At 31.7% G+C, this 23,020-nt stretch overlaps 1 protein-coding gene across 1 annotated transcript; it reads right to left on the bottom strand.

Annotated features, from left to right (window-relative positions):
• Positions 1 to 8,225: 8,225 nt before the first annotated feature.
• On the bottom strand, positions 8,226 to 17,205 carry LOC142230000 (thioredoxin-like). The gene is made up of 3 exons (XM_075300605.1): positions 17,125 to 17,205; positions 16,624 to 16,841; positions 8,226 to 8,652 (listed from the first exon to the last, which is right to left on the bottom strand). The coding sequence occupies exons 2-3, from the start codon at positions 16,801 to 16,803 to the stop codon at positions 8,350 to 8,352; spliced, it is 483 nt and encodes a 160-aa protein (XP_075156720.1). The 5' UTR covers positions 16,804 to 16,841; positions 17,125 to 17,205; the 3' UTR covers positions 8,226 to 8,349.
• Between the last annotated feature and the right edge of the window lie 5,815 nt (positions 17,206 to 23,020).

A 23,020-nucleotide genomic window follows, 5' to 3' on the forward strand; every position in this document is an offset into this window, starting at 1 on the left:
AGATGGTGTTAATAAGTTTAAAGATACCTTGTCATCGGCAAGCGTTACCGCAACTTAAGTAATTCGATTGTGGATGGCAGGGTTTAGAAGAAGTTTCTACGCAATCCATGGTGGAGGGTACATAAGCTTCGGCCTGGCCGAACTTATGGCCGTATATACATGTTTATATTTAATTCTAATATCCAATTTTCAAGAATTTCTAGTTTTGGCCCATTGTAATTGAAACCATATTAAAAAAAAAAATATGGAATTTAGTCATCTTCACTCCTCTCTTATGATCTCACGATAACGTCATCGGAATATTATAATAAAAATTGGATTTGGTAACAGGTTTCCATGCTTTGTCATTGCCAAATGAGATTACTATAAAAGAAGATATGATTTTTTTTAATAAGCAGAAACTATTTTGTATAAAAGAAAAGTAAATCAATATGAAATTGAATTCAATGCAAGTCATCTGCTGTTAAGCAGCTTTAGATTTTCATTTCTTCATGGAAGCAAACGAAAAAAAACCATCATCTTTAGTTGCGAGATGCAATGAAAAACAGCATTCGCATTGAAAGAGGAGTTGCTTGAATAATGCAGTGCTATTTTTCATGTCACAAAAGTCACAACTGCAAGGATTTTCGCCTTGAAAAGAAAACTAAATTCAATGGCATGATATCAGTGGATCCTGTTGCAGTAAAGGGAATTAAAAATACCATCAAAAATGGAAATGTTAAAGAAAATGTATAAATTCCACCATTCGTAACTTAGTTTGTGCTAAATAAATAAGCTCTGGCAAGAAACTCAACAATGAAGAATTGCACGATGCCAAAGATAAGAGGAGAAAAAAATCCGCCTTTTTGTGTGATGTTAAAAGATTTTAAGAAAAACCCGATCCCATTGCAATGTCAAAGACCGTAACATTCCATTGTGCTATTAAAAAACAAGTTTCCACTTTGGCTTTAATTAATTTAAAATGTTATTGGTTTAAGAGCTAAGGGAGATAAATCAAATGTTATGCTATCTGCCTTTTCTAATCGCTGAAGCGTTAACTGCAGCGAGTACTTTAATAGGGATTATAATGTTAATGAAAATGTCGACTTTTGGACTTGTTCGAAATTTGGAAAACTCGATTTTTCCATTATTTTGAATTTGAATTTGGACTGTTGCAAAAGACACATTTCCAATTTTTCAAAAAATTATTCGACTTTTTACATTTTGAAAATGTCGACTTGTTCTTTTATTTATTATTTAAAAGTCGAATTTTGATGTCGCGACATCCGATATTTTCATCAATGTTCAGCATTTAAAGAGTTCCATCACATTACCCTCTTATTTCAAATCCGATTTTCTCATTAATGTCTAAATTAATTATAATTTTATTGAATTTTTTTGATTTTTATAACCTTTACCATAGGATGGGGAGTAAACAGAATTTTTTTTTCATGATTTGGCGCCAATGATTTTCTTCTTTACTTTTAGTTAATTTTTTTTTCTATGAGAGGATGTAATTTAATTTTAACAAGTAAGGAAAGTCTAAAGTCGGGCGTGCCGACTATATTATACCCTGCACCACTTTGTAAATCCACATTTTCGATACCATATCAAATCCGCCAATGTTTTGGATGCTATATGCACCCATAAATATATATATTCTGTATATCTGACCAGATATGGACCGAGCTCTATTTCTATTATACTTATAGATTTTAACATAATATTTATAGATTTTAAATTTAAGTCGACTAATGCACTGAGGTAGAACACAATGTTAGTAAAAACAAGTAAAGAAAGTCTAAAGTCGGGCAGGACCGACTATATTATACCCTGCACCACTTTGTAGATCTAAATTTTCGATACCATATCACATCCGTCAAATGTGTTGGGTGCTGAATATATAGAGGTTTGTCCCAAATACATACATTTAGATATCACTCGATCTGGACAGAATTTGATACACTTCTACAAATTCTATAGATTCAAAATTTAAGTCGGCTAATGCACTATGGTGAAACGCAATGATAGTAAAAAAACAAGTAAGGAAAGTCTAAAGTCGGGCGGGGCCGACTATATTATACCCTGCACCACGTTGTAGATCTAAATTTTCGATACCATATTACATCCGTCAAATGTGTTGGGGGCTATATATAAAGGTTTGTCCCAAATACATACATTTAAATATCACTCGATCTGGAAGAATTTGATAGACTTCTACAAAATCTATAGACCCAAAATTTAAGTCGGCTAATGCATTAGGGTGGAACACACTTTTAGTAAAAAAATATGGGAAACATTTAAATCTGAAGCATTTTTAAGGAAACTTGGCAAAAGTTTATTTATGATTTATCGCTCGATATATATGTATTAGAAGCTTAGGAAAATTAGAGTCATTTTTACAACTTTTCGACTAAGCAGTGCGATTTTACAAGGAAAATGTTGGTATTTTGAGCATTTTTGTCGAAATCAGAAAAACATATATATGGGAACTATATCTAAATCTGAACCGATTACAACCAAATTTGGCGCGCATAGCAACAATGCTAATTCTACTCTCTGTGCAAAATTTCAACTAAATCGGAGCAAAAAATTGGCCACTGTGGTCATATGAGTGTAAATCGGGCGAACGATATATATGGGAGCTATATCTAAATCTGAACCGATTTCAATAAAATTTGGCATACTTAACTACACTACTAATTGTACTCCTAGTGCAAAATTTCAACCAAATTGGTGTAAAACGCTGGCTGCTGGGACCGTATTAGTCCATATGGGGCAAAAGATATATATGGGAGCTATATCTAAATCTGAACCGATTTCAATAAAATTTGGCACACTTGACTACAGTACTAATTGTTCCTCATGTGCAAAATTTTAAGCAAATTAGGGTAAAACTCTGACTTCTGGGGCCATATAAGTCCATATCGGGCGAAATATATATGGGAGCTATATCTAAATCTGAACCGATTTCTTCCAAAATCAATAGGTATCTATTCTGAGTCAAAACACATACTTGTGCCAAATTTGAAGTCGATTGGACTAAAACTGCGACCTAGACTTTGATTACAAAAATGTGTCCACGGACAGACGGACATGGCTATATCGACTCAGGAGCAGGGTTGGCCTGTCACAAACTGTGACTTTTGTGACATACGTTTGCGACGGTATAATACGTATGTCGCAAAAGTCGTAAACCTACTGTAGAAAACCAAATTTTGAATAGAAGAAATCCTGAACATTTTGTAATTTAGTTTGACAGCATTTGCTGTGAGTTTCTGCAGAAATTTGTGAAAGTTTTCCCATGGTCAAGCCTATTTTCTTAGGTGGTATCGAAATTCCCGTTAGTGAGTGTGTAAAATACCTTGGAGTTATATTGGACAGGAGACTGAACTTAAAGCTAAGAAAGGACGAGAAAATAGGGAAAATGTGGGGACTAAAACCGAAAATTGTGAACATTCCTAAGAATTGAAACTTCTTCGCACCTACCATCGTCTTGGGTATCATCGAATTCGCTGCCTAGCCGACGCGACTAAAGTATTTTCAGTTTCCGACGTTTGTTACTTTTTCTACATTTACGACGCGTATGTGACGTTTACGACGTTTACAACTTTGCGACAGTCGCAAACCTAAAAAAGTTTGATACAGACAATCTCTGCTCAGGAGCCCACCCTGAGCATTTTTGCCAAAGACACCATGTGTCTATCTCGTCTCCTTCTGGGTGTTGCAAACATATGCACTAACATATAATACCCTGTTCCACAGTGTGGCGCAGGGTATACAAATTTTGTATAGAAATACAATTTTGACAAAATTTTCTATAGAAATAAAATTTTCGTAGATTAGTTTTGGGGATATGGACCAATTTTTGTGTGATTGGCGACGGCTATATATAACTAAAGACCGATATGGACCAATTTTTGCAAAGCTGTTAGCGGCCATCTACTAGCGCAATATACCAAATTTACACCAAATGGGATGAATTTTCCTCCTCGAACAGGTTCCGGTGGTCAAATCTGGGGATAGATTTATATGAGGGCTATATATAATTATGGACCGATATGGACCAATTTTTGCATGGTTGTTAGAGACCATATACTAACATCACGTACCAAATTTAAACTAAATGGGATGAATTTTCCTCTTCGAAGAGGTTCCGGAGGTCAAATTTGGGGATAGATTTATATGAGGGCTATATATAATTATGGACCGATATGGACCAATTGTTGCATAGTTGTTAAAGACCATATACTAACATCACGTACCAAATTTCAAACGGATCGAATGAATTTTTCTTCTCCAAGAGGCTCCGTAGGTCAAATCTGGGGATCGGTTTATATGGCGGCTATATATAATTATGGACCGATATGGACCAATTTTTACATGGTTGTTAGAGACCATATACTAATATCACGTACCAAATTTCAACCGGATCGGATGAATTTTGCTCCTCTAAGAGGCTACGGGGGTCACATTTGGGGATGGGTTTATATGGGGTCTATATAAAATTATGGACCGATATGAACCAATTTTTGCATGATTGTTAGAGACTAGAGGTCTGCACAATTCCATTTGTAAATGCAGAGTACACATGTACTTGCTAAATGAGTACATCTATTTGAGAGAGTCGCAAAACAATTGGTACACATTTTAATGAACACCAAAAGCCACGAGTAACTTCTTGTTGCAACTCTGATGTCTTCACTACCAACAAATACATATTCCTCTTTCTCTCTTATTGAAGTGTACTCAGAGTGATCACGTCGAGTATGTTGCGAGAACAAAACTTCATAGAGTACTCCATGTACCACGTGCAGTTTCAGAACAGTGTTGCCAGGTTGGGGGTTTTCCCCCCAAATTTAGGGGTTTTTTACACGTTTAGGTGGATTTTTAGGGGTAACATTTATTTGGGGGGATTTTTTGGGGTAAAAAAATATCCTAGATCTTATAAAGTGGAGCAATTCTCAATAAAATTTGGAACAATTCTGGCATGAATTTTGAGAAAAAAAATAAGGGAAGTCAACCCAAGCAAGTATGCAATGAAATTCTTGTTTAAACGCATCTGTTGAAGGGGCATTTTTAATATTTGATACTATTAAAAAAAGGTTAGGTGGCAGCCCGATGTATCAGGCTCACATAGACTCACTTAGGGACCTCCTTAGACTCACTTAGGGACCTCCTTTTTATAGCCGAGTCCGAACGGCGTTTCACATTGCAGTTCAACCACTTAAAGAAGCTTTGAAACCCTCAGAAATGCCACCAGCATTACTGAGGTGGGATAATCCATCGCTGAAAAACTTTTTGGTGTTCGGTCGAAGCAGGAATCGAACCCGAATTTGTGACAAGTAGGGGGAAGAATCACAAAATACCTGGCAACACTGTTTCAGAATGACAAGAAAACAGTTACTCTCCATAATATATGATTTCGGATTGATATAAAGAACGGCAAACGTTAAGGTAAGTGTGTGCCATACATAAATATATGAAATATGTAACATACATACATATCTATGATTAATAATAATGGAAAGTTTTGCTTCGCACATAACTGAGCAATACTTGTGGTACCACGTGAAGTGAAGCGAATCCATGTTGTACTTTTTCTCAAGTACTTACATTTTTATTGTTCCTTTTTTTCGGAACACATATTGTTTCGGATAAGTACTTGGTGGTATTTGACAAGCAAGTGTTCTCTTGACTTTACTACTTGCGCTCTGAGAGAAAGACAGTGTATGTACTATATTCGACAGCGAATTGCATACATGTAGTGAAAAGTTATTCGATGCAGACCTGTATTAGAGACCATATACATACACCCTGTAGCAAATTTTAACCGGATCGGATTAAATTTGCTCCTCCAAGAGGCTCCGGATTTCAAATCTGAGGATCGGTTTATATGGCGGCTATACGTAAAAGTGGACCAATAAGGCCCATTTGCAATACCATCCGACCTACATCAATAACAACTACTTGTGCCAAGTTTCAAGTCGATAGCTTGTTTCGTTCGGAAGTTAGCGTGATTTCAACAGACGGACTTACGTACTTAGATCGACTCAGAATTTCATCATGACCCAGAATATATATATATACTTTATGGGATCTTAAAGCAATGTTTCGATGTGTTACAAACGGAATGAAGTAGTTAATATACCCCCCATCCTCTGGTAGAGGGTATAAAAATCCCATAAAACCGGTGCCCAGAATTGACTTCTGTAACCTCATGGAGGGCTGAGATACAGAGATTTTTGTAGTCATTGCGGTATAAATGAAGCGAGGATCCTCCTTGTTAAGCCACTTTTGTTTGACACAATGGTGCTGAGTACTGTTGGAATGTCCATGGTCTGTGGGCGAAATGTTTGTCTGCCGAGGTCTTCAATACTGACATTAGGATATTTTCCCCAAAAATATTCGGCATTTATTTTGACCTCATGGCCGATGAAGACGAGTAGGGAGCGAGCATCGCCCGTTACGGCGGCCAATTTCATTGCCATCGGCGGCACATGACCTTTGAGGGCCAATCGAGGGTATACATTTTCAGCTAAATGAAGAAAGTAATGGGGATTTGCTTGCCAAAGAATCCCCATAATTTTCTTCGTTCACAGACTGCTCAATTTGAAATGGCTTTTCATGAGAGAAAACAAAATTCGGTAACTGGCCACTTTCCTGCAAGCAAAGCAACTTCTTGGCTCTCCCCCTGGCTAAACGGATTCAATCCAAGGTTATTTTTCAAAACATGTTGCATCAGTTCCCGCAATAAAATTCAGGTCATGAGAAAGTTATCTACCACTGCGGCATGGATTTCGATCAAATCTGGTCTTTACAGTGTCCAATATTTGGTCGCGATGCAACACAGGGTGTATCACGATAACGAACAATTGCACGAGAAACAAATATGTATGCATACTTAAATGCTGGAGGGCTCTGACGATGTCCAGTCGTGGTTTTCCTGCCAAATGTAAAGCAATCACACTATCGGCCTTGAGTCATCACAATTAATTCTATTTTGGAATGCAATAGATCAAAACGATTTTGTAAGCTTGTGAACAATAAAATTAAATATCACTGGAATAAATCTATCAGCTGTCAGACGAGTGGTTTAGAAATTATAACAATCTGAAGTTGGTTGCAAAATATTTTGGGGTTTTGGTCTAAATCCTGCTTTTAGTAAAACACACCTTAAGACAACAAAAATGGGCAAAATGAAAAGAAAAATTATTTGAAACTATTCAAGAGGCTTTGCAGCATATGCTGAAGTTTACCGTACAAATTTTTCTTGCTTAGTTCTCTTGCTTTTGTGTCGTAAACATAGAAAATTTAATCGGCTGGCAAAAAAATTGGGGCATTAGAGGGTTAAGGTAGTGAATGTAAAATATTTTCCAGCATTTTCAAAGAAATGGAAGTATTGCAATTGTTCGATACTCTGATTTATTTTTCAGACTAGAAATCAATCATCTCACCCGGCCAGATCTCGCTAAAGACTATGGAAACGTGTAGTGGCCAACACATTTATTTCAGTTGGATCATTCACAATACGATTTATTACCAATACCTTTTTCCTTTACATTTCCGAAACGTAAAATGTTCAAAAAATGTATTTTGGCGTCGAATTTTGAGTCGATTTTGCCTTTCGACTTTTTGATAATCTGTCTGTATGAAAAGATCTACTTCACATTCCCTTATCAACACGAATTATGATTTTCAATTATTTTATTAAAATTTGATTTTGTTCACTATCAAAAATGTCGCTAGGTATTCGAATTCTTTTTGACAAAATGTCGATTTTGAGCTTTTGCATCCCTACACTTTAAACCCAACATTGTGGTTTTGAACAAGCAATTCGTAATGTAATCTTTGGTTTAGTTGGGGAAAAAACCAGAGTGGGCATTCATTTGTCACTCCTATACTTAATCATTATTCGCTATTAATTGCAAATTGATATGGTATAAAAGAAAACCAGAAAATGTGAATGAATGAGTAAATAATGAATTTTTCAAACAAGTAGGAATGGGACTATTTTGGGTTGCATATATGTTCATTTACAATGTAGATAACATGAAAATTTAAAAAGTTTATAGTTAGGTATATTTGTCAAACTAATATTTGTTTTGTTCACAGTTCATTTTATTTTTTATAAGCCCCTCAATAATGCTGGTGACACTTCTGAGTGTTTCAATGCTTCTACCAAGCGGTTTCCACGTAATATGAGACGCCGTTCCATAATAATACGGCTTTAGTTGACACACATATAAATATTTTAAATTTATTACAGAATTATAGAAAATTACATTATATTGACTACAAGTAGTAAGTACGGAATAAAGTATTGAATTAAATGTCTTAATTTTGATGCTGTTTCTTTGTCGTTTTTGCTTATAATGAAACACTTTGAAGATCTGCAGGTTTCAAAAGTGAAACTAGAGTCTCAATACGTTTCTCATCCACAAGACCAATAAACTTGTCGACAATATTTCCATTAGTAAATGCCAATATTGCCGGTACTGCCTTCACATTGAATATCTCCACCAGATCCATATTAGTATCCACATCGACAAGAGCTAAATCGATATGTTTAGAATTTCGAAACATTTCTTTTAGCATTGGTGTCAATTTATGACAGGGTTCACACCATTTAGCACTGAAGTCAACTATAACCGGTAGATCATTGTTGATGACCTGAAAATAAAAAAAAAAAAAAATACATATATAATATATTATAAAAATATTATTATTGTTATTAAAATTTCTTAAAAAAACTAATTATACGGTCGAGCCTAATTTTAAATACCCACCAATTCGACCAACCCAGTTTTCTGTGTTTTATGGTAAAATTGTATCTTCAAGGTAAAAAAACCTTTGCATATGTGATCCCAAAGAACTTTATTTTAGATTGAAACAAACAACTTTAACAACTAAAGAAAACTTTGTTGGTCTAAAATTTCGTTTTCCAGAAAATAATGTTAAGTTTTTATTGCGAGGCATATTTAATTAACGGATAAATAAAACACAATTCTTTTCTTTACCGATAATCCAAAAATTTTCTTGAGCTAGCCTATATGTTTCATAAATTCACTTTACAATTCAATGCACACTAACGACGCTTTTAGCACACGGTCTTTTTTTAATTTAAATTGGGGATTTTTGGGGACACAAGCGTACCAATTTGGGGACACAAGCGTACCAATTTGGGGACAAAAGCCAGAAAAATACTGACAACACGGTTCATGAGTAACTGTCAAATAGATAGGCAAAATTTTATTTCTATAGAAAATTTTCTCAAAATTTTATTTCTATAGAATATTTTGTCAACATTTTATTTCTATTGAAAATTTCGTCAAATGTTTATTTCTATAGAAAATTTTGTCAAAATTTTATTTTTATAGAAAACTTTGTCAAAATTTTATTCTATAGAAAATTGTATTAAAATTTTATTCCATAGAAAATTGTGTCAAAATTTTATTTTTATAGAAAACTTTGTCAAAATTTTATTTCTATAGAAAATTTTGTGAAAATTTTACTTCTAAAGAAAAAGTTTTATATATTTTTCTTAATTCTTAAATTATTATTGATTTTTTATAGCAGAACCCTTTCCATTATTTTTTATTTATCATAAAACCTTGTTACAAAATTTATTGGGGATTTTTGTGGAGAATTTTAATTTAAGTTGGGGATTTTGGGGACACAAGCGTACCAATTTTGGGACAAAAGCCAGAAAAATACTGGCAACACTGTTCATGAGTAACTGTCAAATGGATAGGCAAAATTTTATTTCTATAGAAAATTTTGTCACAATTTTATTTCCATAGAAAATGTTGTCAAAATTTTATTTCTATAGAAAATTGTATCAAAATTGTATTCTACAGAAAATTTTTTCAAAATTTTATTTCTATAGAAAATTTTGTCAAAATTTTATTCTATCGAAAATTGTATTAAAATTTTATTCCATAGAAAATTTTGTCAAAATTTTATTTCTATAGAAAATTTTGTCAAGATTTGATTTCTATAGAAAATTGTATCAAAATTTTATTCTACAGAATTTTTTTTCAAAATTTTATTTCTATAGAAAATTTTGTCAAAATTTTATTCTATAGAAAATTGTATTAAAATTTTATCCCATAGAAAATTTTGTAAAAATTTTATTTCTATAGAAAATTTTGTCAACATTTTATTTCTGTTTTGTTTTTTTTTTTTTGTTTTTGTTAAAATTTTATTCGATAGAAAATTGTGTCAAAAATTTATTTTTGTTTTTTATTTTTACTATTTGTGGAAGAATTCTACCAACTCTGGCAACCACGATTACAATACTACGGTAATCTTTGTAAGAATAAGAAAAATAATATTTAAAATTGAGGAGTTGACAAACAAAATTTAGTCTAAAGGAGCTCTTGACAATAATCTTCCAATGAATTTTTTGTTGAAATTTAGTGAAAAGTAGTTTTTCGCTCAAAAAGATACCGTTTTTGTACTTTCTTAAAAATTGTAGTTTCCATCCCTGATCTCCAGATTCATGAGCAGTGTTGCAAGTATTTGGGATTTTTCCCCAAATCGGGGATATTTTTTCGTGGTTGGGGGAAACTCTTTTTTTTTTTGGGAATAGTTTGGAATATTTGGGGAAATATTTGGAATATTCGAGAATCTCCAGATTCATGAGCAGTGTTGCCATTATTGGGGATTTTTCCCCAAATCCGGGATATTTTTTCGTTGTTGGGGACAAAATTTTTGAGTTGGGGACTTGGGGATTTTGTGGGGAATTTCGATAAACTTATATATAGCTTTGTGGGAAGTTTTTCTATGGAAAACGGTTCAGTATATTCAATCTGGTTTTATCTGTTTATTTATACATTATTAAAGAAGAATGACAGCGCATTTTCGAAATAGATACACATTGCTCCTCCTTATTCCACGCCATACAATAGGGTGCAAATGAAGGTTTTGGACTACAAACGGTTACATAACCGTTGTGGGGGCCCAAGGTCTAATTTATAATTTTACTCAGCTTTACTAGCTGAGCTTTCTATAGAAAATTTTGTCAAAAATTTTATTTCTATAGAAAATTTTATAAAAATTTTATTTCTATAAAAAATTTTGGCAAACTTTTATTTCTATAGAAAATTTTGTCAAAAGTTTATTTCTATAGAAAATTTTGTCAAAATTTTATTTCTATAGAAAATTTTGTCAAAATTTTATTACTATAGAAAATTTTGACAAAATTTTATTTTTATAGAAAATTTTGTCAAAATTTTATTTCTATAGAAAAACTTGTTAAAATTTTATTTCTATAGAAAATCTTGTTAAAATTTTATTTCTATAGAACATTTTGTCAAAATTTTACTTCTATAGAAAATTTTGTCAAAATTTTATTTCTATAGAAAATTTTGTCAAAATTTTATTTCTATAGAAAATTTTGGCAAACTTTTATTTCGATAGAAAATTTTGGCAAAATTTTTATATCAATAGAAAACTTTGTCAAATGTTTATTTCTATAGGCAATTTTGTTAAAAATTTATATATATATGGAAAATTTTATCAAAATTTTATTTCGATAGAAAATTTTGTCAACATTTTATTTCTATAGAAAAATTTGTCAAAATTTTATTTCTATAGAAAAACTTGTTAAAATTTTATTTCTATAGAAAATTTTGTCAAAATTTTATTTTATTTACAAAATTTTGTTAACGTTTTATTTCTATAGAAAATTCTGTCAAAATTTTATATCTATAGAAATTTTTGTCAAAAATTTATATCTTTAGAAAATTTTGTCAAGATATTATTTCGATAGAAAATTTTGTCAAAATTTTATTTCTGTGGAAAATTTTCTCAAAATATTATTTCTTTAGAACATTTTTTCAAAATTTTATCTCCAGCAAAAATTTTGACAAAATTTTATTTCTATAGAACATATGTCAAAAAACCAGTTAAATATAGGATATGTTTTTCAACTTTTTATTTTAAAGAGTCCAAAGACAATTGTGTCTTAAGTGTATCCTTACTTCTTTATCATTCTTTTTAAATATTTCTATTTTTCAAATTAAATATGAAAAACTATGGCATTTGCGGATTTGCGGGATTTGCAACTATCCCGGAAGAAGTTCTTCAACATCAGGAAATTTCTCTTGTAGCAATTAAGGCTCCACTATTTTGGCAGTCGGACCCATTGCTGTGGTTCAAGCAAATGGGATTTCAATTTATAATCGCTGGTGTTGCCCACTACACTTCAATACGATACACACCATTCTCGGCACACCTATTTGTGGTCCTAAAATACCTCTAGATTTCCAATTTCAGGCGAATAGGGTAGCAAACACGGTTTCTAGAAGCCCAAGAAGTAAACTCGGGAGATCGGCCTATATGGGCGCTATACCAAAACATGGACCGATACCCACCATTTTCGGTCCTAAAATACTTCTATATTTCCAATTTCAGATAAATCGAATAAAAACTACGGTTTCTAGAAGTCCAAGACCTCAAATCGGGGGATTGATTTATATCGGAGCTATATCAAAACCTGGACCGAAATAACTCATCATTGAACTTGGCCTGCTTGCAGACAATATACGAATCTGTGCCAAATTTCAGGACTATAGCGTCATTATTGAAGAATGTAGCGTGATTACAATAGACAGACAGACGAGCGGACGGACGGACATGCTTATATCGTCTTAGAATTTCTCCCTGATCAAGAATATATATACTTTATATAGTCGGCAATCGATATTTCGATGTGTTACAAACGGAGTGACAAACCCTTCACCATTCTATGGTGGTGAGCAATCTTCTACATTCCCTGTGAATTGCCAGCGTGGTTTGTCAGGGGAAGTTATACGTCACCTCAACATACCGTCCACTAAATCGGAAAAAGTAAAAGGACTTAAAAATTTACCCTATTAAAATTGGTTAATGTGTTGGACACGGAGAACATGTGTTTCCCAAACATATACCGCAAAATGAAGCACCCTCTATGTTGCCTGTAAACTTCATGTAAATTTAAGTTTTTTACTTAAAAAAGTCTGGCAGAAGCCTGTGGAAAAATCATAAAATTATGTACCGAGTTCCTATTTATCGACAATACTCTACTTTCTATTTTTAAAACATCGGGCAAAATGGAACCCCCTCCTTCGCTCCTCCCAGACCAGATATCGTAAATTCACGTATCCTTTATTCATTTCACCAAGAACCCAACTTCACAATTTTTTTTTAAAGGGACGTCACTTTCTCTGCAAATTGCAAGAATATCTATAAAATTTCATTCAAGTTTCATAGTGTGGAGCAAGGAGAAGGTTCCTGTCCAAATACCCAAAACTCAAGTACACCATGTTGATTTCATAACCAACCCCTACGGCCTTTGCTAATTTCAAGTAAACTACAGAATTCTAGTTTTTGTTTCAGTTTTAGAGGAAGTCTTCCTCCCCGTCCAAATATCGAAAAATGATATAGCGTATATTGTGAGAGAAAATAAAGTAGCTGTTCTTTGCCTAGACGCCCCCTTCAACCTTCCCTGAAAATTTCAAGCAAATCGGATAATTTTGTTCCCCCTTCCCGACCAAATATTAAAAAATCAGGTACCCCATAATAAATGCATAAGCTCGCGGCGTGTTCTCTGGAAACCTCAAGTAAATCTGAGAATTTTTTTATTGTATTTTAAACAAAAATAGTATAAAGGGGTGGTCCAGCTCCGCGACCAAATATCGAAAAATAAAATAGCGGGTCTTTGTCTAGACATCACCCCTAACCTTCCTTGGAAATTTCACCCAAATCGGAGAACTTTGGTCAAATTTTGAAAAGGTCGGGCAAGGGGGATGTCCCCCTCCCCCACCAGATATCAAAAAATGAAGTAATTTTTTTTCACCACATGCTTAAGTCGGGAAAGGGGGATGTCCCCCTCCCCCACCAGATATCAAAAAATGAGGTACCTTTTCTTCACCATATGATTACCATATACGTTCTCCGAACATTTGTCATTTGAAAAAATAAAATTATTTTATAATAAAAGCAACTGCGATGAATTCAAAATATAAAATTTTGTAATGTTAGCGGTATGTAAAACACGATTTTCCCGCTTTTCCGTTGAAACTTTTCTAGAGTTTTCTTTGCTATAAACTTCACAGAGCCCGAGATCTTTCCAACGAATGCAACACCGTGGAAATCGGTTCGTGCGGCCTGGAGTTGCATCAGAGATGGCGCTGTATATAAAAAAAGATTTTCCTTTTCTAGAATTTTTCTTTGCCCGAGACCTTTCCAGCGTATGCAAAACCGTGGAAGTCGGTTCGTATAGCCCCCATAGAAACCGACGCTCAGATTTGGCTTCCGGAGACTCTTGGAGGAGCAAAATTCATCCGATCCAGTTGAAATTTGGTACATGAGACCATATATATGGTATATGGTCTCTCACAACCATACAAAAATTGGTCCAAATCGGTCCATAATTATATATAGCCCCCATATAAACTGATCCACAGATTTGGCTTGAGGAGCCTCTAAGAAAAGCAAATTTAATCCGATCCGGCTGAAACTTAGTACATGGTGTTAGTATATGGTCTTTAATAAACTTGCAAAAATTGGTCCACATCGGTCCATAATCATATATAGCCCCCCTATAAAAACCGATCCCCCGATTTGGCTTGCGGAGCCTTTAAGAGAAGCAAATTTCATCCGATCCGGCTGAAATTTTATATATGGTGTAAGTATATAGTCTCTAACAACTATGCAAAAATTGGTCCACATCGGTCCATAATTATATATAGCCCCCATATAAACCGGTCCTCCGATTTGGCTTGCGGAGCCTCTAAGAGAAGCAAATTTCATCCGATCCGGCTGAAATTTGGTACATGGTGTAAGTGTATGGTCTCTAACGACCATGCGAACTTTGGTTCACATCGGTCCATAATTATATATAGCCCTCATATAAACCGATCCCCAGATTTGACCTCTGGAGCCTCATGGGTGAGCAAAATTCATCCGATTCGGTTGAAATTTGGTACGTGGTGTTAGTATATGATCTCTACCAACCATGCAAAAATTGGTCCACATCTATACTATATGGTCTATGATAACCATGCAGGAATTAGTCCATATCGGTCCATAATTATATGTAGCCCCCATATAAAGCGATCCCCAGATTTGACCTACGGAGACCCTTGGAAGAGCAAAATTCACCGGATCCGGTTGAAATTTGGTACGTGGTGTTAGTATATGATCTCTAACAACCATGCAAAAATTGGTCCCTATCGGTCCATAATTATATATAGCCCCAATATAAACCGATCCCCAGATTTGAACTCCGGAGCTCTTGGAGGAGCAAAATTCATCCGATCCGGATGAAATTTGGTACGTGGTGAAATTTGATACGTGGTAAAATTTAGTACGTGGTGAAATTTGATACGTGGTAAAATTTAGTACGTGGTGAAATTTGGTACATTGCGCTAGTATATGGCCGCCAAAATTGGTCCATATCGGCCTATAGTTATATATAGCCGATCACCAAAAATAATCTATCAAAATTGTATTTCTATAGAAAATTTTGTCAAAATTTTATTACTATAGAAAATTTTGTCAACATTTTATTTCTATAGAAAATGTTATCTAAATTTTATTTCTATAGAAAATTTTGTCAAAATTTTATTGCTACAGAAAATTTTGTCAAAATTTTATTACTATATAAAAAATTTTGTCAAAATTTTATTTCTATAGAAAGTTTTGTCAAAATTTTATTGGTATACAAAATTTTGTCCAAATTTTATATCTATACAAAATTTTGTCAAATTTTATTTCTATAAAAAATTTTGTCAAAATTTTATTACTATAAACAATTTTGTCAAGATTTTATTTCTATAGAAAATTTTGTCAAAATTTTATCTCTATAGAAAAAATTGTCAAATTGTATTGCTATAGAAAATTTTGTCAAAATTTTACTTCTATATAAATTTTTGTCAAAATTTTATTTCTATTGAAAATTTTGTCAAACTAAATTATTTACATATTTAATCGGCCTTTTTTGTTTAATATATACCCTGTATGGACTAACTTACAATTTAGAAGACGGTGTTAAGAAGTTTTAAGATACCTTGCCATCGACAAGTGTTACCGCAACCCAAGTAATTCGATTGTGGATGACAGTCTTTAGTAGAAGTTTCTATGCAATCCATGGTGGAGGGTACATAAGACTTGTTACTTGTTATATATTAAGATAATAATTGGCATTGCATATAACATTTTTGGCACTAGAAATCAAGATCTCATATTTGCGGCGTTAGGACAAAATAAATTTCTTTAAATACTCAAATGAGTTTGGTCTTATTATTTTTTGCGTTAAATATAAAAGAGATAATGTGTTAAAAAGTTTACCATATATGTAGATATACATGATACACTCATAAAAAAAGTCTGTTAAAAATAGCAGTGAATGTTTGCTATTATAATTTTGTTTGATCTAGCGGATTGTAATTCATAAAATTTGTACGCTCTAAAATATTTCCCAAATTATTTTCAAGAACTTAAAATAGTTTTCTGTATATTCCTGCCCAAGGTAACATATCCTTAAAACCTCCTAAACGATATCTGTAAACATTTTATTTTGCAATTGTACAAAAACTAAATGGATTTTAATTTTTGATATATTTTCAAATTTTTAGATAATTAGGCTATTCTTACCAGTTTATCAAATTCCTCCAAATCATTCACATAATGTATTTGCGTTTGAGTTTGACCTTTGCCGAAAAGCCGTGTTGTTGCGCTGATTGACAGTTTAGACTTTAACAGCTGCGATTGGTTAAGCACTTTTGAAGCTGTCTTAATACATGATCTTATTCCGACGGCACAAAATTTCAACATATTGATATGGGTTCTATGTTTTTGTTATCATCTAGAAACTATCACAAAAAATATACAAAATATTGGAAATTATGATTCACACAAAATATTGATAGAAAAGAATAAAGAACAGTACTATGATTATTTTTCACAGGTGAATATGAAAAATGTTCACCGTTAACGACAAACTCGATGCTTTGGATCATTCTGGAGGGAATGATTAAGTTTTATAAAGGCAAACAGTATCATTTAAGTTGTGATTTCCAGCTAATAGACACAGACTTCTTGCAGATTTTAAATAATAAAATCTTACAAATTTTTCAATTTTTTTTCCTTACTAACCACATTAAAATTTAAAATATGATGAAATATTTAGTCCTCGAATAAAGATGGTTTCTTGTTAGTCTACTCCTTGACTGTTTAACGAACACTAAATTTCATTTTCCCATCGATTGAACTCAATGCCTCTGATCGACCGGAAAAAGCCATGAAATTCTACCTGCCCCAATAGGATCACACATTTCTTATGAAAAATCACAAAATCGAAATAATCAGGGTTTTCTCAATAGATTAGGGTATGAGGCGCAGGCGTATGCCTTCGTGGTGTAGGCAGATATAAATGACGGCTAATTAATCTATGCAAACTCCCCCTTATAGGAAAATGTTTGCCAGATGCACCATTTTAAACAGCTGTTAAACAAATAAATAGACAATCCTCAGATTATTTAGGTAAAATGTTTAAAATGCACAATGTTTGTCATACGACACCATTTTGTAAATTAATGTACGCTATACATGGTTTATTCTATAGAAGTACGTGAGAAATTACTACAATTGGAAAATATTTTATATTTACTATACAGTAGATAAGAAAACAAGCAAGTACATTTGGTGAAACATACTGCACGTTGAAGACCAGTTAAAATAGTACCGTTCCCCAAGTTAAAAATTTATGCTTATATAAATGCTATAACGATTAACAAAATTAGGTTTCCCAACCAAATATAAGAAAATCACACTATCACTCTTGAATTCTATTATGAATAACTTTATATCTGAATGCAATATATTAAAATACATCTGTAAACTTGTAAACTATAAAATGAACTGTCACTGGAATAAATCCGACAGCTGTCAGACGGGCGGTTTAGAAATTATAGTAACCTTAAGTTGATTGTAATACATATCAGCCACTCCGTATGTGTTACAATTGGAATAGCAAACGAATTATACCCACGGTTGCCTCTCGAGCAAAAAATAATCTACCAAAATTTGGAGCAAATTTTACCAAAAAACTTCCAAACTAAAAAAATTATTTTATCAAAATTTTATTTCTATAAAAATTTTAATCCTAATCTTGTTTCTATAGTAAATTTGGTCAAAATTTTATTTACATAAAAAATTTTGTCAAAATTTTATTTATATAGAAAATTTTGTCAAAATTTTATTTATATAGAAAATTTTGTAAAAATTTTATTCATATAGAAAATTTTGTCAAAATTATATTTCTATAGGAAAGTTTGTCAAAATTTTATTTCTATAGAAAATTTTGTCAAAATTTTATTTCTATAGAAAATTTCTTCAAAATATTATTTCTATAGAATATTTTTTTAATTCTATAGAAAATTTCGTCAAAATTTTATTTCTATAGAAAATTTTGTCAAAATTTTATTTCTTTAGAAAATTTTGTCAAAATTTTATTTCTATAGAAAATTTTGTCAAAATTTTATTTCTTTAGAAAATTTTGTCAAAATTTTATTTCTATAGAAAATTTTGTCAAAATTTTATTTCTATAGGAAATTTTATTTCTATTGAAAATTTCTTCAAAATTTTATTCTATATAAAATTTTATCAAAATTTTATTTCCTAGAAAATTTTGTCAAAATTTATTTTCTGTAGAAAATTTTGTCAAAATTTTATTTCGATAGAAAATTTTGTCTAAATTTTATTTCTATAGAAAATATTGTCAAAAATTTATTTCTATAAAACATTTTGTGAAAATTTTATTTCTGTAGAAAATTTTGTCACAATTTTATTTCGATAGAAAATCTTGTCAAAATTTTATTTCTATAGGAAATTTTCTCCAAATTTAATTTCTATAGAAAATATTGTGAAAATTTTATTTCTATAGAGCATTTTGTGAAAATTTTATGCCTATCGAAAATTTGGTCAAAATTTTATTTCTATAGACAATTTTGTCAAAATTTTATTTCTATAGAACATTTTGTGAAAATTTTATTTCTATAGAAAATTTTGTCAAAATTTTATTTAGATAGCAAATTTTGTCAAAATTTTATTTCTATAGAAAAATTCTCCAAAGTTTTATTTTTATAGAAAATTTCTTCAAAATTTTATTTCTATAGAAAATTTTTATTTCTATAGAAAATTTTGTCAAAATTTTATTTCTATAGAAAATTTTGCTAAAATTTTATTTCTATAGAACATTTTGTGAAAATTTTATTTCTACAGAAAATGTTGTGAAAATTTTATTTCTATAGAAAATTTTGTCAAAATTTTATTTCTATAGGAAATTTTGTCAAAATTTTATTTCTATAGAAAATTTCATCAAAGTTTTATTTCTATAGAAAATTTTGTCAACATTTTATTTCTATAGAAAATTTCTTCAAAATTTTATTTCTATAGAAAATTTATTTATTTCTATAGAAAATGTTGTCAAAATTGTATTTCTATAGAAAATTTTGTCAAAATTTTATTTCGTAGAAAATTTTGTCCAAATGTAATTTCTATAGAAAATTTGTCCAAATTTAATTTCTATAGAAAATTTTGTCCAAATTTAATTTCTGTAGAAAATTTTGTCAAAATTTTATTTTTAAGGTGAGTACTATGTTCGTTTTTTTCACCAAAACACTAAATTAAAAGTACAAATATAATTATGAAGACGATTATATTTTGATCGAGTCTTGCCAAATAATGGATGGAAAAGATCCTAGGAATTGATTGCAAATAATTTTATATATCTAAATTAGTTAATTAAAATAGTAACCGTGAAAACAAGCTGGTTTTCAGCTTGAAAACTGAACTTAGTACTCAGCTTTATAGAAAATTTTGTCAAAATTTTATTTCTATAGAAAATTTTTGTCAAAATTTTATTTCTTAGAAAATTTTGTCCAAGTTTAATTTCTATAGAAAATTTTGTCCAAATTTAATTTCTGTAGAAAAGTTTGTCAAAATTTTATTTTTAAGGTGAGTACTATGTTCGTTTTTTTCACCAAAACACTAAATTAAAAGTACAAATATAATTATGAACACGAATATATTTTGATCGAGTTTTGCCAAATAATAGATGGAAAATATCCAAGGAATTGATTGCAAATAATTTTATATTTCTAAATTAGTTAATTAAAAAAAGTAACCGTGAAAACAAGCTGGTTTTCCGCTTGAAAACTGAACATAGTACTCAGCTTTATAGAAAATTTTGTCAAAATTTTATTTCTATAGAAAATTTCTTCAAAATTTTATTTCTATAAAAAATGTATTTATTTCTATAGAAAATTGTGTCAAAATTTTATTTCTATAGAAAATTGTGTCAAAATTTTATTTCTATGGAAAATTTTGTCAAAATTTTATTTTTATAGAAAATTTTGTCAAAAATTTTATTTCTATAGAAAATTTTGTTCCTCTACGTTGGACATGAATATTTTACAAAATCTACCAAAGCATGAAGAATTCTACCAATCTACCAAACAGTAAATCTAAAATTTTTGGTAGAATTCTACCAACTGTGGCAACCGTGATTATGGTGAGCAAAAATAAAGGGTGATACGGTCAAAATTTGGTCAATATAAACTTGACGTATTTCTTTCAATTTTGCATTTAAAAAACCTGAACAACCCCTGCCGGTAGTTTCAAGCGAAACCCTAACCACTCTCTCCGAGATGCCGCAAATAGGCTAGGTGTATCGTCTACAACCGTGCATCGAGCCCAAAAACGAGCCGGACTATCGACTTACAAGAAGGTAGTGACTCCAAATCGCGATGATAAACAAAATGCGACGGCCAAAGCGCGATCCCGGAGGCTGTACACGACGATGCTGACGAAGTTTGACTGCGTGGTAATGGACGACGAAACCTACGTCAAAGCCAACTACAAGCAGCTTCCGGGACAGGAGTTTTATACGGCAAACGGAAGGGGAAAGGTAGCAGATATTTTCAAGCACATAAAACTGTAAAAGTTCGCAAAGAAATATCTGGTTTGGCAAGCCATCTGTACCTGTGGCTTGAAAAGCAGCATTTTCATAGCTTCCGGGACTGTCAACCAAGAAATTTACGTGAAAGAGTGTTTGAACAAACGTCTGCTACCTTTCCTGAAGCAACACGGTTGTTCCGTACTGTTTTGGCCGGATTTGGCATCTTGCCATTACGGTAAAAAGGCCATGGAGTGGTACGCCGTGCAGGTGGTTCCCAAGGACAAGAACCCTCCCATCACGCCAGAGCTCCGCCCAATTGAGAAATACTGGGTTATTGTCAAGCGGAACCTAAAGCGGAACCTAAAGAAGACCAAAAAAACTGGTAAGGACGAGCAGCAGTTCAAGGCAAACTGGCTTTCTGCGGCGAAGAAAGTGGACAAGGTGGCTGTACAAAATCTGATGGCAGGTGTCAAGCGTGAGGCCCGGCAATTTGGATTTGGAAAAGCGAAAGCCTAACTGAATATTTTTCCTGAATTTTGTACTAATTGAACTTGAAAAAGAAATTTAATTTGATTTTTTAAATAAACGATTTCAACGATTTACACGCGTTTTCCGTTGACCAAATTTTGACCGTATCACCCTTTATAAGAACAGTTAAAAGTCGCATGGAGTCGATCCTACCAGTTTTGTCACAATGAATTTTTATTTTGGACAAATATTTTTCTAAAATTGAACCAGCGGACCATGAAAATTCATACCAGGGGACCATTTTTCCAAATTAAATTAATATAATTTAAAATTTTAAATTTTTCCAAAATTTTACTTCGATAGCAAATTTTGTCAAAACTTTATTTTTATTCAAAATTTTTATTTCTATTTATTTCTACTGGAAATTTTGTCACAATTGTATTTCTATATAAAATTTTGTCAAAGTTTTATTTTTATAGACGTTTTGTCAAAATTTTATTTCTATAGACAATCTTGTCACAATATTATTTCTATAGAAAATTTTATCCAAATTTTATTTCTACAGAAAATTTTATCCAAATTTTATTTCTATAGAAAATTTTGTCAAAATTTAATTTTTTAGGAAATTTTGTTCAAAACTCTATTTCTATAGAAATCTTAGGCAAAAGTTTATTTCTTTAGAAAATTTAACTAAAATTTAATTTTCATAGAAAATTTTGTCAAACTTTAGTTTATATAAAGTTATCGCAAAATTTTGTTTCTATATAAAATATTTGCATAAGTTTGTATCTATACAAAAATTGTTAAAGTTTATTTCTGTACAAAATTTTATTTCTATAGAAAATTTGGTTAAAATTCTATTTCTAAAGAAAATTTTGTCTACATATTAGTTCTATAGAAAATTTTGTCAAAATTTTCGAAATTTTAAAAAAATATCGACTTGACGAAAATGGACCAAAATTAACCAAATTCCATTTGGTCCGAGCATCGGACCAAATTTAAAATTTAATAATTTTTTGAACCAATTATGGTCCGATCGGATAAAAATGGCAACCCGGATCCTACACTAAGTCCTTACATGGGAGCAGAGAGATAGAGAGAGTAGTAAAGATGGCATATACACACAGAGAATAAATGTGGTCGCCTATTGGAGCAACATGTTATTTTTGGATGGTCCCAATAATATTGTTTCCTCACCAAACATAAAATTGTTGTTGACATTAGATACATAATGTCCGTCAAAATAAAATGTTTGCGACAAACATGTTACAAGTTCACTGTCCAAAAATAACATTTTGCTCCAAAAGACGATCATATTCCTTCTCTGGGTTTAAATGGACAATATATCAAAACAGAGGAATGAAAACCGATTGACCGGTTTGTGTTATTCAACCGATTTTTCATTTGTTGAAAATGTACAACAACCTGTGTTTTCAAGACCTGGTTGTATTTGTATTTTCAACGTAAAATTCGCAATTTCTTATCTCCCAAATTAGATCTGGATATTTTAATAAACTGTAATAAAAAACTGAATTAAAACAATGTGTCCTTTTAAATCGTGAAATTGATATTTTCCTTTCAAAATTACGCATTTTTATGAAAACTAGATGAACCGGTCATGCT

The sequence above is a fragment of the Haematobia irritans genome, chromosome 3, assembly GCF_050003625.1.
Source record: "Haematobia irritans isolate KBUSLIRL chromosome 3, ASM5000362v1, whole genome shotgun sequence".
NCBI lineage: Eukaryota > Metazoa > Arthropoda > Insecta > Diptera > Muscidae > Haematobia > Haematobia irritans.

Coding starts and splice junctions, on each gene's coding strand:
- LOC142230000 (XM_075300605.1), bottom strand. CDS start 16,803: ATGTTGAAATTTTGTGCCGTCGGAATAAGATCATGTATTAAGACAGCT. Junction 8,653..16,623: donor TGGAGGAATTTGATAAACTG/GTAAGAATAGCC, acceptor TTTTATTTTCAG/GTCATCAACAATGATCTACC.